The sequence below is a fragment of the Sitodiplosis mosellana genome, unplaced genomic scaffold, assembly GCF_009176505.1.
Source record: "Sitodiplosis mosellana isolate CC-2019 unplaced genomic scaffold, AAFC_SMos_1.0 Smas_scaffold_6166, whole genome shotgun sequence".
Taxonomy (NCBI): domain Eukaryota; kingdom Metazoa; phylum Arthropoda; class Insecta; order Diptera; family Cecidomyiidae; genus Sitodiplosis; species Sitodiplosis mosellana.
Genome location: NW_022601407.1, coordinates 5,601,153 through 5,614,499, shown reverse-complemented (window position 1 = coordinate 5,614,499; position 13,347 = coordinate 5,601,153). Strand labels below are relative to the sequence as shown.

The 13,347-nt window shown below is 36.3% G+C and overlaps 1 protein-coding gene across 13 annotated transcripts; it reads right to left on the bottom strand.

Moving 5' to 3' along the window:
* Positions 1-1,334: 1,334 nt before the first annotated feature.
* On the bottom strand, positions 1,335-13,232 carry LOC129575268 (protein suppressor of sable-like). Of its 13 annotated transcripts, none has more exons than XM_055458459.1 (9): positions 7,611-13,232; positions 6,643-6,980; positions 5,120-6,492; positions 4,374-4,788; positions 4,071-4,231; positions 3,559-3,850; positions 3,367-3,418; positions 2,736-3,141; positions 1,335-2,514 (listed from the first exon to the last, which is right to left on the bottom strand). In XM_055458459.1, the coding sequence occupies exons 2-9, from the start codon at positions 6,908-6,910 to the stop codon at positions 1,402-1,404; spliced, it is 4,080 nt and encodes a 1,359-aa protein (XP_055314434.1). In that variant the 5' UTR covers positions 6,911-6,980; positions 7,611-13,232; the 3' UTR covers positions 1,335-1,401. The 13 variants fall into 13 exon arrangements, with proteins under 13 accessions (XP_055314434.1, XP_055314435.1, XP_055314438.1 ...); XM_055458460.1 differs by having other exon boundaries at positions 7,644-13,232; XM_055458463.1 differs by having other exon boundaries at positions 7,926-13,232.
* Positions 13,233-13,347: the final 115 nt, after the last annotated feature.

Here is a 13,347-nt window from a genome sequence, read left to right as displayed (position 1 = left end):
AAGCGAAAGAGCGAAAGAGCTGCCGTTCCAAATTCCACATTCCGAAACGGTTGTCATTAGTTACAAAGTAATGGTGATATGTGTGCTCTTGATTTTCCAAGAAGACAGAAAAAAGAGAAAATAAAAATGAACCGATTTCATACATATACACTATATATTACATGTATCCGATGGGTGTCCATTTCGAAATGAAAACAAAACAAAACAAAAAATCACTAGATGCACACACACATCATGTATTGGAAATATGTGCGGCAGCACAAGAGGGATGACACACGAACGAATTGTTATGTGTGCTAACTCGCGCTAACTAAGGCAGTAAATGCGGTCATGGAAATCGAAAGAGAAAATGAACAAAAAACGGGTGTACGCGGTGCTTCATTCCAATGTTTGAATCTTAACATACACACTCGATTTTTTTTTTGTGGAAACAAACAAGTTGGCGTAATTTTCAGTTTTATTATCAATATTAATTTTTTTTCGTTTCAATAAAATAAATGTGTGATACTTATAAAAAAGAATGCGATGCTTTTTTTTCCTTCTTCTCGTTCTTCAACTCATTGATCAATAAAAATTTTTTTTCTGTTTTTCTTTTGAGTCTCATCTTTACGTCATTTTTTCAACCATCGTTTAAACAAATTTGAAGTACATTGTGATTGATATTTTATAATATACTAAGCAAAAAAAAATGTTTTCATTTTCAGTAACATTTTAGCGAAAGTTCCTTTCTATTTCTCTCTTCTCTTTTTTTTCTGTTTATATAAATCATGTCATCAGATTTGCGTCTCTGATTCTTTTTTCTCATCGTTGATGTGTATCAAATCCCAAAAATCATCCATTATCAGTGTGATATATATATATATTTATATATGCCATATGTATATCTAAGGAACCCTTAAATCATAAAGAATTCATTCATTTTTTGTTGCTTTTTGTACCGGCTTACACACTCTTTCTCTGTATTTTCGCTCGCATCATGCATGCATACATATTACATCATTGTTTTCTTCTTCCTCTTCTGATCATTTTTTATCGTAAATTCATCTCTGTTGCAAGGACACATAGCATAGCATTTTTCATGTTTTATATTGTTCATCTTCTTTCGCTTGATTCGCGGCAGGAAGAAATGAAAAGCCATTAATTGGCTTTTCTTGCACGTATTCGCAGAAAAGTGGTAAAGAGACAAAGAAGCGCTTCGACGGCTATTCTGTGTTATCGCGTTCGGTTTTGTTTTTTTTTGTATTTTTTTTTTACTTCATTCATAGAGAAAGATAGAAAGACTGAGATAGACTGAGATATATATTGCATATTTTCATGGAATCAAATAATCATCATTTTGGGAAAGCGCTTGTTCCTCTTTTACCCGAGAATTTTATTTGTTTGTTTGTTTTGCATATACATTCACTTACGCCGTGAATTATTTCTATCGAATTGGTTGCGTCTCATTCCACCGCCGGTGCGTCGATTGTTGCCGCCACCACCACCACCACCATTATTACTGCCGCCGCCTCCGCCTCCGTTACCGCCACCACCACCCGAGCCTCGATTACCAAAGAATGGATTTTGGCTGGCGTTTTGTATGAGATTATAGGCATCATTCAAAGGCATATTTGGTGCTATACCTAAAATTCCGGGCCGTATTAAATCACCCGGCAATGATCCAGCAAAGCCAGCGAGCATTTGTGCTGTTGCGCCCGCCTGACCAAGGAATCGTGGCCCACCCAGTGCACTGATTTGCGCTTGCAATGCAGCTTGCTGTTGCTGTTGCACTTCCTGTTGTTGCTGTTGATTTCGTAGGTAGTCAACGTCCATTGGTATTGACATTAAATCAACTATTCCTTGCGAATTGCCGGCACCCGTACGACCCGACATTTCTTTACCGCTCAAACCCGTTGTTTGATCGAGCTGCACAAATTCACCGTCATCACTAATGAAAATTCCTAAATTGGTTAATACCTCCTGCAGCAATGGATTCTGATTAATAAAATTTAAATCAAATATCTTATTGTCCGATGGATCGGCATGAAATTTTTTCAACTCAGTCGATACAATGGCCAACTGTTGATTGACCATAATCTTTTGCTTTGAACTACAGTCCTTGTACCAATTCGATTTCTGTAGAATGTTCTGTATATCCAAATGCACCGAACGTTGTGGTTGTGACGACAATGATGATAACGATGATGATGGTTGCTTATTTAATACTGAGGCTGTGGCATTTGACGCCGTTGTGCCAGCGCCAATGTGCGCATTTGGACGACGTGGATCGGTTCGTTGCCGTCGCGGATCACCGCTTATTGGATTATCTAGTTTGGTTGCTGTAATGGTGGGCGCTTCGGGCTCATGCGGCGGTGAAAATGGTGACGCTTTTATGCTTAATGCAAATAATTCGGTGTCCGGATCTTCTTTTATCCGTAATATCCGTCTGAGACGCGGATCAAGCGTATTTTTATGCGTTGGAATACTTCTTCGCAATTCACTGTAGTCCGGTTTTGGAATATCCACCTCCATCACCTAGTTTAAAATTGAAAGTAGAAAGAAGAAAAAAAAAATTGCAAAAGAGAAAAATGAGGGGGAGAAAATACAAGAAATTAACGATTAATTCGAAATCCCAAGGCGTGGGAGCCATGATTATTTTATGGAAATAAAATGTTTTTATAAATTAATAAAAAAAATCAAATTCCATATTCTAAAATAAATTCAGTTTAAGGAGTACAAACGGAAACAGCTCTTACCTCATATGTGATCGGTGCATGTGAAGTGATTGCAGCATCAATTTCCGTGGCCGGTATGTAATTGGCCATAACTGGTTTGAATGGTAGTCGCAGGTCAATATCACCGTTTGAATAATCCTCAAAAATTGGGATGCGCATATCTTTGTCTTTGCTCAACGAAAATGCATTTTTATTCCGTGAATCTTGTGAATCGTCATCATCACTGGGCGATCGAATGCAATCATCATTTTGATTTTCATCGTCCGAACTCACTTCGTACATACTTTTTCGTATCGGCTTGACCAGCACCGGTGGTGAACTACAATTATTTCGTGCATTCGTCTCTGACGAACTGTCATAATCAACGGTTGGCGATGGTTTCTCATCGAGTGCTTGTGGAGCCGGGTGATTCGTTTCGGGTATTTGCCTATGAGTTTCATGAAGAGAAAGGAGAAGTTTAATTTTTTTTTTCAGAAAAGATCAGTAGATATTCGAAATGAAGATTCGATTTAGAACAGCAAAGACAAATCGATTCGAAGGTCAGATTTAAAACAGAAAAAAGATGCAAAATTTGGAATAAAAATGAATTGAAAAGAAAATTTATGAATTTTTTGCATCAAAATTTCAATAAAAATTGAGTCGAAATGCGTACCTCGAATAGAATGATGTTCTTGTTGACGGTGATCGACTGGGTGATTCATTATCTGGAAAGCAAATGAAAAGTCAAGAAAAAAATAAATAAATAAAATTTTTCTCCTTAAGTCATTCTCGTTGGGTTAGTAAGGGATATGAAAATGTGTTCAAGTGAACAAAAAAAAAATCTCCCAAAGTAAAAATCACTTACCATCAAGAGGTTCCGTATTGAAACCACTGTCCGCTTGGCTATTATAGTTATCAGTCTTTTGTACGCTGTCTTTGTCCTTTTTCAAATATTGTGATACGGATGAGCTTAAGTCGATTTTATTACTTGTCGGATATAGTGATGATGGTGCATAAAATGCTGGCAAGATATTTTCATTTTGATTTGATGGATCTGAATTTGGATCAGGGCTGGGTAATGAGTTTGCCATATCGCTGGGCTCGCGTTGCGAATCAAACCAAGTAGACGCTTGTGAGTTGAATTCGCTTGTGTTATCCTGAAGAAAAAATACGAACAAGATTTGAATTAATATTAAAGCATCCACGGAATGGAGAATTTGATCAATGCCAACTAGAGCAATAAAATCATTAGTATGATAACTAAGATTCTAATTAAAAATTATCGTTCATTTAAGTTTTGTATATGATTAACATCATTTCAAAGCAATTAACCTTTATGTTTGAACTTTTTTCCATCAAAATTAACCCGATACTTACGCTCAATGCTGAATTCATCTTGTGAAGTCCAGTCGCATCATTTTCTGGATTCAACTCTTCGAGTTGTACTGGTTCATCTTCTTCCTCTATTACTAATGTATTGGCTTCATCTTCATCACTGTCATAGCCTTTCTTCTTCTCTTTATTTAATGATTCACTCTCTGCGTTCAAAAGTAAGAAAATGAATTAGTTGGTTATCGTTAATAACTCTAACTTATCAATTTTCTTTTTTTTTACTTGTTTTTCTTTTAAATTCACAATTAAAAATGAATCAATTGGATATTCAGTATAAATGATACGTACCTATTGAATCTTCCAAGTCAGATTGATTTGGATCGATGGCGGCATCTTTTAAATATTGTGAATAATCAATTGTTTTTCTCGATGCGTTCGCCGATTCATTTGACTTGTCGGATGAATGAGTATTTTTGTTGTAGTTATTTGCTTCGGATTTTTTATATTTGGATTTATCCATGCCAGTTTGTCGTGGCATGGATAAAATACGCATATCCACATCTTGATTGGTCAACTCCAATTTATCATTTGCTTTCGATGCATTCATCGGTATTCGCATATCTTGATCTTGACTCAACAACTCTTTTGCTTTTGATGAGAATGGATTTTGATGCTCTGACGCTGTACTATTTTTGCTATTCTTCGACGACTGTTGTTGTTGCTGCTGTTGCTGCTGTTGCTGCTTCTGTTTATTTTGTAGCGTCTGCGAATGAAATTTAGTGGTGAATTTGATGTTTCATTATTATTATAGATAGGTAAGACTGAAAATGAGGCATTTGATTATATTATGGCAAAGTTGATGTTCCAACACACACAGCCGTACATTCCCATTCATGTTTATTTTCAGACAATACATCCGGCCGGTGTAGATGGAAGAATATTTTGAATGAATGTTAAAATGTGTTAGGAAACGAAATTATTCCTTTTTTTTGACAGAGCTCTTGTTTTAGATGGAAATGCTCAAAAAGTCTATAAGATTTTGATAATAAATCATAAATAATTGCGATAAATTCAACATAAAATCGATTGTTTACCTGAACTGCTTTCAATTGTAGCCCCGAAATGACAGCTATACTCAAGCCGAGTTCACTCACTTGTAGAAGTGTCAATTGTGCAATTTGGCTTAATGTTTCGATGCCCATTTTGGTGAGTTTATCCAGTTCGGTCAGTTCTTCGGATGTCAGTGTGCCAATGGTGAGCGAGCTAAGTTTAATATCATTTTCGTTGGTTGAATTTGCGGCGGCATTGCTGTGTGACAAATTGTTGGTATTCTGCGATGAATGATTGGTATTCGATTCGTTGGATCTTTGGTCGCACCATCGGCTCTTCCGTGGTTTATCTTTTTTCATGTTGCCGAGGCCGTGATCATTGTTCGATGGTGGCTGATATTTATCCAGATTAATGTCCAGTAACGATGGTAATTTGGATGTTTGCGATGAATTTGCTGGATTTGTACTGGGTTCGGGTTCCATGCCAAATTTTACTAATAACTTTTGATGCTGTGCATTTATCATATTGATCGCATTTTCGCGCGCGATTCGTGGAAAATCGCCAAGAATTTCCTTTGGTGCCGTTTCCAAATGTTTCAACAGTACGGCCCGTAATTGATCGGTCAGCGGTTTGCCGTGTGAAAATTTACAATTTTCACGATTATGATTTTTCATTCCTAGATAATAAAATTTACATGGGAAATCGCCGTGCATATACAAACATTTTTCACCTTTGGCACAGCATTCCATCAGATAAAATTTACACAGTTCCGCTTTGCGCGGTTGATTATTATTGTTATTGCTTCGATTGTTGCCACCGCCACCGGTATTATTGCTATGACTAATGTTTTCATCATCAGAATCGTCGCGTCGCCGTTTATGATCGCGTTTGGAATTACCACCGCGATGATTTCGACGTGAATTACGATCGTTGCCGCCACGGTTGCGTTTATTGCTGCCGCCTCCGCCGCCACCTCCACCGCCACGATTGCGTCGCCTGTGGTCGCCCGATTCACTCTCAGGCGATGAATAGCTCGCATCCGAATCATAATACAGTGCATTTTGCTTTTGTGAGCCCTGCGATGGGCCACCATGTGATGGTGGACTGCCACCTCTCACATTCATCATTTCATACTCATCAAAATCCTCAGAATCATTTGAATGATAGGATCGTTCGGCATCGTCGTCAGTGAGTCGTGCCTTTTTCCGCTGCGATTCTTTATCATTTTTACTATGTTTGCGCTTGTGTTTACTCGACTTACTACTACTTTCGCCTTTTGGTTCTTTCACATCCTTACTGCTGGTGTCCTTTGTGTCATCCTTGGATTTGTTTGAATTTAATTTCACTGGTTTCGGCGCAATGCCATCTTTCTGTAGCGCCTTTGCAAGAAGCGCTTCTACATCACCCGCCCAGTCGTCTGTACGACGAATGAAATAAAAAGAAACCAAATGAATTATTGATTAATAACGGCGATGAAAACGATTGATAATTCGTTTTGAAGAGGAATAATCTAGCACACAACGAAATTATTTACGTGTGATAAAATCAAAGAAACAAAAGTACTTACCCTTTGCAACGGTATCGCTAGCTGATATCTTTTTACTTTTAGCTGTACTGTTATCTGGTGTCGACTTGCGATGATCATTTTTGCCCTTGCCATCATTTTTCTTCGAATCATCATCGGTATTCTTGGATTTCTTCACCGGCTCACTGATCGCCGGCTTTACTGGTGCTGCTGGTTTCACTTCTTCATTTTCCTCGTCCGTTTCAATTTCGCCATCTTCTAAGTCTTCGTCTTCCATTGCATTCCGGGCATCGAAATCGGGCTCAGCCATAATTTCTGCCTCTTTTTTCTTCTTCAAATTTGCCTTAGTTTTCTTCTCTAATTTATGTATCGTTCAATAGCTGGAAATATCAAAAGATAAGAAAGAATGGAGAAAACATCAGTTCATTGAGCTAATATTCATCGGCATTCTTATGACTAATATCAAAAGGCACACTGATCTAGTAAACAGTATCGGATCAACGCATATTGGCCACGCGCACGTCGAGTAATTTTGTTTTCGTTTGTAAGCACACTGATTTTTATCAGAGCCCTGGTGTTTCCTTTATTATTCAGCTCGTATTCAAGTGTATTCATTATTCAATTGAATAAAACCACTTCCCGTATGTGTTTATATCATAATTATTATTTTCTTCGCATATCCCCGTTGTTGTGCTAACGCTAAATTTCGGTTGAAGAATTGATCGGTCACTAGTGAAGTAATGAGTAGTAGAGCGAGAAATTCACACATCAAGTCGGCCAACAAGAATGAATGAGATACAAAGAGAAAGTGTGTAGAGAAGTGAGATGGTGGAAATAAAAAAAAAACGGTTTTGCGAAATAATTGACGACGGTGCGGGCATCGACCTCATCGATGAAAAGAAGAACAATTAAAAAAAATGCATCGAGTACATGAAGCCTTGAACAAAAAATGGACGCCTCTAGTTGATTTATCGACTCATTTACATCATTCAAAATAATTGATGACATACTTAAAGGACAAAACCATGACAAACAAAACACACTTTGGTTAATAACAAATCCAATCGAATTGAGATCCAATGGAACATTTTTCATCGAAATTCATTGCTTTTACTTTGGTCAAATGTTCGATTCAGCAAATATTTCCTCGAAATTTGGTTTCGACCAAATTGTTTAAGAATTTTATTTTTCTCGCAAAAATCTGAGCCGAAAAGTAATCAAAAAAAATAACACAATTGCCAAAAATGCAAGATGAAGAGAAATTTTTTTTTGTATCGGTACGTTTGAAATAGTAGAGTAAAAGTTGTTGTATTGGAAAGACGTACGTATATAAAACGCAAAATGTTAATCGAAAATCCAACACATTATGCTACTCTCTGTTCGGCTTCTTCGCAGTAATACAAGAGCAAACACATACACACACACGCACACATTGACCTGACAAAAGCAACAACAAATGTATGCATATTAGTGCGGCATTCACACTCGACTCGACTCGATTCGGTCGTTGTATGTGCGGCTGCTTTTGCTGTTGCTACTACGGGCGGCAACTGTCTCTGTCTCACTGACTAATGCTTTGCAGTCTGTCTCCTTTAGCTACCTTTTTTTTATCTCTTCAAAGCGCATTTACTTCGCAAATCTTCTTTCTATTTCTGGTCGCGAATATTTTTGTTTGTTTGATTTATTATACCTTAAAAATGCAGACTTTGTCAAATCATTTCGTTAACGATCGATTTTTTTCCTCTTTTCTTACTATTGATTATTCTCTTTTTACTACTAAATCTCAGTAACTATTTTAATGGAAAAAATAAATAAATAAATTTCGTTCTATTCAATTGTTCGCCATTAACTTGAAAATCGAACAAAATTTTGCGGAGGTTGAAACGAATGTAAAAAAAACCATCTATCTATATATTGTGTGTTTATTTAAGGTGTAAGCCTAGCCTGTTCACATTCACTCTTCATTTAGGTTAATGTTGAAATGAACATTGAGCGAACGGTTCGCGTACTAAAAATCGTCGTTCTGCTGATGCCTGTTTCACACGCACACAGTGACAAAGATACAGTGAACGGATGAACGAACGAACGAACGAACGAACAAACGAACGTTTGAACAGAGGGCAGGTTAGAGTACATCTTACACACCAATGATTGTATAAATGTGCGTGAGGCTTCGATGGTGTATGTGTATGTCTATGTATATTTATACAATGGACGATGGAACGTGTGAACAATATAAAAAAACAACAATAATGCCATGAAACGAACGATCTGAAATCGCTTGATTTCAATGGGGATTCGGTCAATGCGAAAAATTTTACGACACGAACAAATGACACACGCACTCACACATAGACACAGAGACACGCACATACGGTGCTATGCGGGAATTTCATAATTTATGAGTATTAACAACAGCAGCAACAGCAACAACAACAACAACAAAATGCTGAATGAAGAGCGTGGATCGTCTGTCAATACTCAAAATGACTTGGTCTGTCTGGCAAATAATGAAATTTTCATGGCTCATATATAGTAATTTTTTTTTTGTTGGTTTGCGGTTATTTTTCAAGTTGACATCATCTAACACTTGGTGTCAATTGGGATGTGTATATCTCTCTTTTTCCTCCTTATATACTTTATCTCTGTCTCTCACATAATTCACATTGATCACATCAAACGATCGCCAAAAGTGAGCTCATATTCATCGTTTGAAACGAAAAAAAAATTAGCACAAATCTTGCATACAATTGCGTAGCACCAATAAAATAGCGGGTAATGGCTACTGTGGCTGGATATCATGACCAGTAACAACAGTAGAATCGGGAAAAAACAACAACAACAACTGAAATCATGACACTCAAGTCACACTCAAAAGTAGCTGCAATGTATGGTTCGCCATACGTCATCATCACTATATATCAATCATAAATAATCGCATATATCTGTTGCATTCTCTCTTTCTCTCTCTCTCTCTCTGTCTGTTTTTCACTAAGCAAACTAAATTGCTACATCTATAAATATTCGAAAGGAATAGAAACAAAAAAGAAGAGTGTAAAACATGCATATATGTCTGTCTGAGATGAATCAGCTCATCGTTCTCAGGTTGGATTAAATAGATGAGTTTTGTATGCACCGTTTTTTTTCTTTGTTTGTATCGATCGAATCGAATCGCAAAGAAAAGGATTGAAATCGAAATCAAGTAACTAGGACATTCTCGGTCATAAGGCTCGATGACGTCAGACAAAGAAAAAAAAATCTTCCTAGGAAAAACGTCACACTTTGAACAAACTAATAAAATAACCACTCCACTGTGTACGAATCGAGCTGAAAATAATCGGTTCAATAAAAAATAATAATAATAAAAAACCGTTTTTCCATCCATATGAAGACGAAACTATGAAAATATTGCCAAGTACCGTACCAGTGGGAAATCAGTGCTGAATAATGCATTCATTAAAAACTACGAAAAAAAATCTATTCATTAATTGCATTGTGTTCAGCGTTTCATATCAGCTATGAACAGAGAAAATTATATTCGCCGATAATTTAACTTGCATACCCCGCAAACGAATGTTGATATATTTTTACTGCGTTGTGAAATCTTGTCTTTTGCAATAACAACAACACACTTGTTAGTTTCTACATTGTAAACTACGTATTTAATCTAATATAAACTTTTTGGTTGGAAACGAATGAACGACTTTCAAGACGAAAAATCGAAATTGAGCTCATCCAACGAACGAACGAACGAGAATTTAACGAAATCAAACAAAATACAAGATAAATAAAATATGAAATGGCTTACTGCAAAAAAAAATGCAAGTACAAATCGATAGCAGAATAAAAATAAATGATATTAGTTTGGTTTTAGCTGGGCTCTCTTTCTGTCTCTAGTTAAAATGCCATTATATAGTATATTAATGATTGCGCGAGACTCTCTCTCTCTCTCTCTCGGCTAGCGTTGCCTTTTGTTTGGAATTATATGCACGACTTTTTGTTTGTAGCTCTTTTGTTTCATGCTACGACCGACGTTAAATTCAATTCGTTTTTTTTGTTATTAAATTAGAAAAGATAATATTGATTTTGTGGCCATATTTGTTTTTTTGCTATACATACTGTCGATTGATACACAGAAGATAAATAGTAACACATTAGAAGAGACTGTTGTTTGTTTGTTTCTTTTTTGATATCTGTTTTTAGTGCTCTCTGAACCAACCAATTTAACTCGGAAGAAAATTTGCTCAATAATGCTTTTTTCGAATAAAAATCTCAAGCTTGAAATGGTTCTATACGATGGCTGGCTGGCTCTTGATTCTTTCTCTGCTTTGGTAAGCGTATGTGTGTTTGTATCTCGTTGTATGTGTGTATGTCTGTATGTGTTTGTATGAGAGCGTGTTATTGACAGTGTATGCGTGATGCGATGAGAGTTTGGGCCAAAGAATGACGCCGTCGTTTATTGGCACTTACACAGATTTTTCTGTGTACAAATTGTGTAGTGACTCACTTTCATGAAAACATGTACATATGGTTGCTTCTGCTAATGTTGCTGTTGTTTGCTGTTTTTGGGACACGTATATGTAAGCGTACGTTTTTCAACCAGAGAGTGAACAGAGCTCAGTAGCAGCAATCGCAATAGTAGATACACATACACATACATTTTGGGCACACTAATACGCCAGCATTGTAATTTCCGTTTCTGTTTCGATTTCATCATTTTGATATTTCGGTGTTCCATTCGTACCGACAAGTTTCTTCATATGTATACTATCCACATACATACATTGATAGTAAGCAGGTGCAGCTTATACGATGCCATTTCAACGGCTGTTTCTATTTCATTTTTGGATGAGTGAATGTGTGTATGTTTGTATGTGATTTTTGATGAATGTATAATGGTTAGGCCAAGTCGTTACTTTGCGCGCACGTTTTGAATTTATATTATTTTTTTCTTATTCTTTACTCTCCCATGGAGCGGAACAGCGAACGAAACGAATACGAACAATAACGGCAGCTACAACAACAACAAAAACAAAAACAACAGCGATCGTCAAAATTATCGTAATTCCTTTATATGGCATTTTTCATATCTCTCTCTCTCTCTCTCTCTTTCTCTATGTCGCCTTTAATTACTCCCATGTGTGTCGATAGCAGAACCGTTCACGTCAAAAAACAAAACCAACAAACAATACTATATATATTTGCAATTATGACGAAATTGCAAGTAGCATTAGCGAGATATATTAGTATTATTCACATTTATATAAGTCAAGAACGCGCGCGCGTGTATTACACTCTTATTTAAAAAAAAAATCAAATAAAAACGGATGTCAAATATGCATCTAAATATCTGTCCGTTGCACGATACCGCAAAAAAAAAACCAACATAACTCAGACGGTACTGTCGTTTGAAAAAGCAATTTCTATGACATTCGAATTTTTCTAGGATTACAAACCATACACTGTTTCACCTTCCTGTGTGTATCCTTTTCTTGCGAAAATTCAGAGCCAGAGATTAGAGCAACCAATGAGCGAGTTAAAAAAAATAAGAAAATTTCGAGCGAAAAACCATCGAAAACTTCGCTATGATTGTTAAATGAAATAGTTCAAATAGATCAAAGGCAACTTCATTTTTGTTCCCATGTATTTTCTAGAGAAAGAGATTAGCTGTTGAGAAGCAACAACAAACGCATACGCGGTACGCTTGTATTGATCGAGCGACACATAGCTCTTCCATATATATATGTAGGCAAAGTAAATGCGTATTAAATTGTGTAGAAAAATTCAACATGGCCAACTACCATTATTTCTTCTCGTTTATACTCTTTTTTTCATGGCAACAGCAATAACAAAAAGTGTACGACATATTCTCTTTTTTTTCTGCTGCTTCGCTCTGCCATAGGTTCGTTTGTACATTCGCGTACATTCTGTATGCATAATTAAAATATGTATAGCTTGGTCTTTGTCTTTCTTTCATTGAGACCCCATTATCGTCTATACTCTCCATCTCTTTTCGCAAAACAATTTATCAAAAAAAGGAAGATTAGGAATTTACGACAGAAAAAAAAATTAATAATTAACGATTTACTTTTATGATGGTTTAGATTTTGTTTAAGAGATTTTTCTTTACCAATATCGGTCTTTTTTAGCGCTTTTGCAAATACGAAAATTGCTTTTCGGAGACAATATTTTCTCTCTCTCTCTCTCTGTGTGTGTGTGCGTGTGCAAGTTTTTTTTAGACGATTACGTCGGCTTTACTTTAACTTTTTTTGTTCTCGTTTTAAATTTCGATTAAAAAAAAATACAAATCCATACATAATTTCTTTCTTACAATTTCGATAATAGTTTTTTTTTCTTGGTTTTATATATTCAGATGGTATTTAAAAAATTTCTGCGTTGATTTATTGAAAAAAGAAAACTGTTTTGTGAACAACTGCATTTCGCTACGGATCAAACTGAAATAAATTTTCCCCTCTAATATACTCGTCTTTTTTCTACGTTTGCTTTGCCATTGCCTTCTATCATACACACACATACCGTACGTTTGTTTGTAGTCATATTTAGGTTAAACCAGACTCTGTATATGCATGTATTCACAATGTTACACAATGAATTTAAGCGTGAATTGGCTTTCAATGTGTTTCAGTTGTCGGGGCCACACTCCATAATCCGGTGATGGGATGCGACATCGTTTGTGTATGAGTGTCTTTCATTAACATCGAGCGTTTCATTCGATTGTGAAATAGA

Coding starts and splice junctions, on each gene's coding strand:
- LOC129575268 (XM_055458459.1), bottom strand. CDS start 6,910: ATGGCTGAGCCCGATTTCGATGCCCGGAATGCAATGGAAGACGAAGAC. Junction 6,493..6,642: donor TAGCGATACCGTTGCAAAGG/GTAAGTACTTTT, acceptor TTCGTCGTACAG/ACGACTGGGCGGGTGATGTA. Junction 3,419..3,558: donor CAATACGGAACCTCTTGATG/GTAAGTGATTTT, acceptor TTTGCTTTCCAG/ATAATGAATCACCCAGTCGA.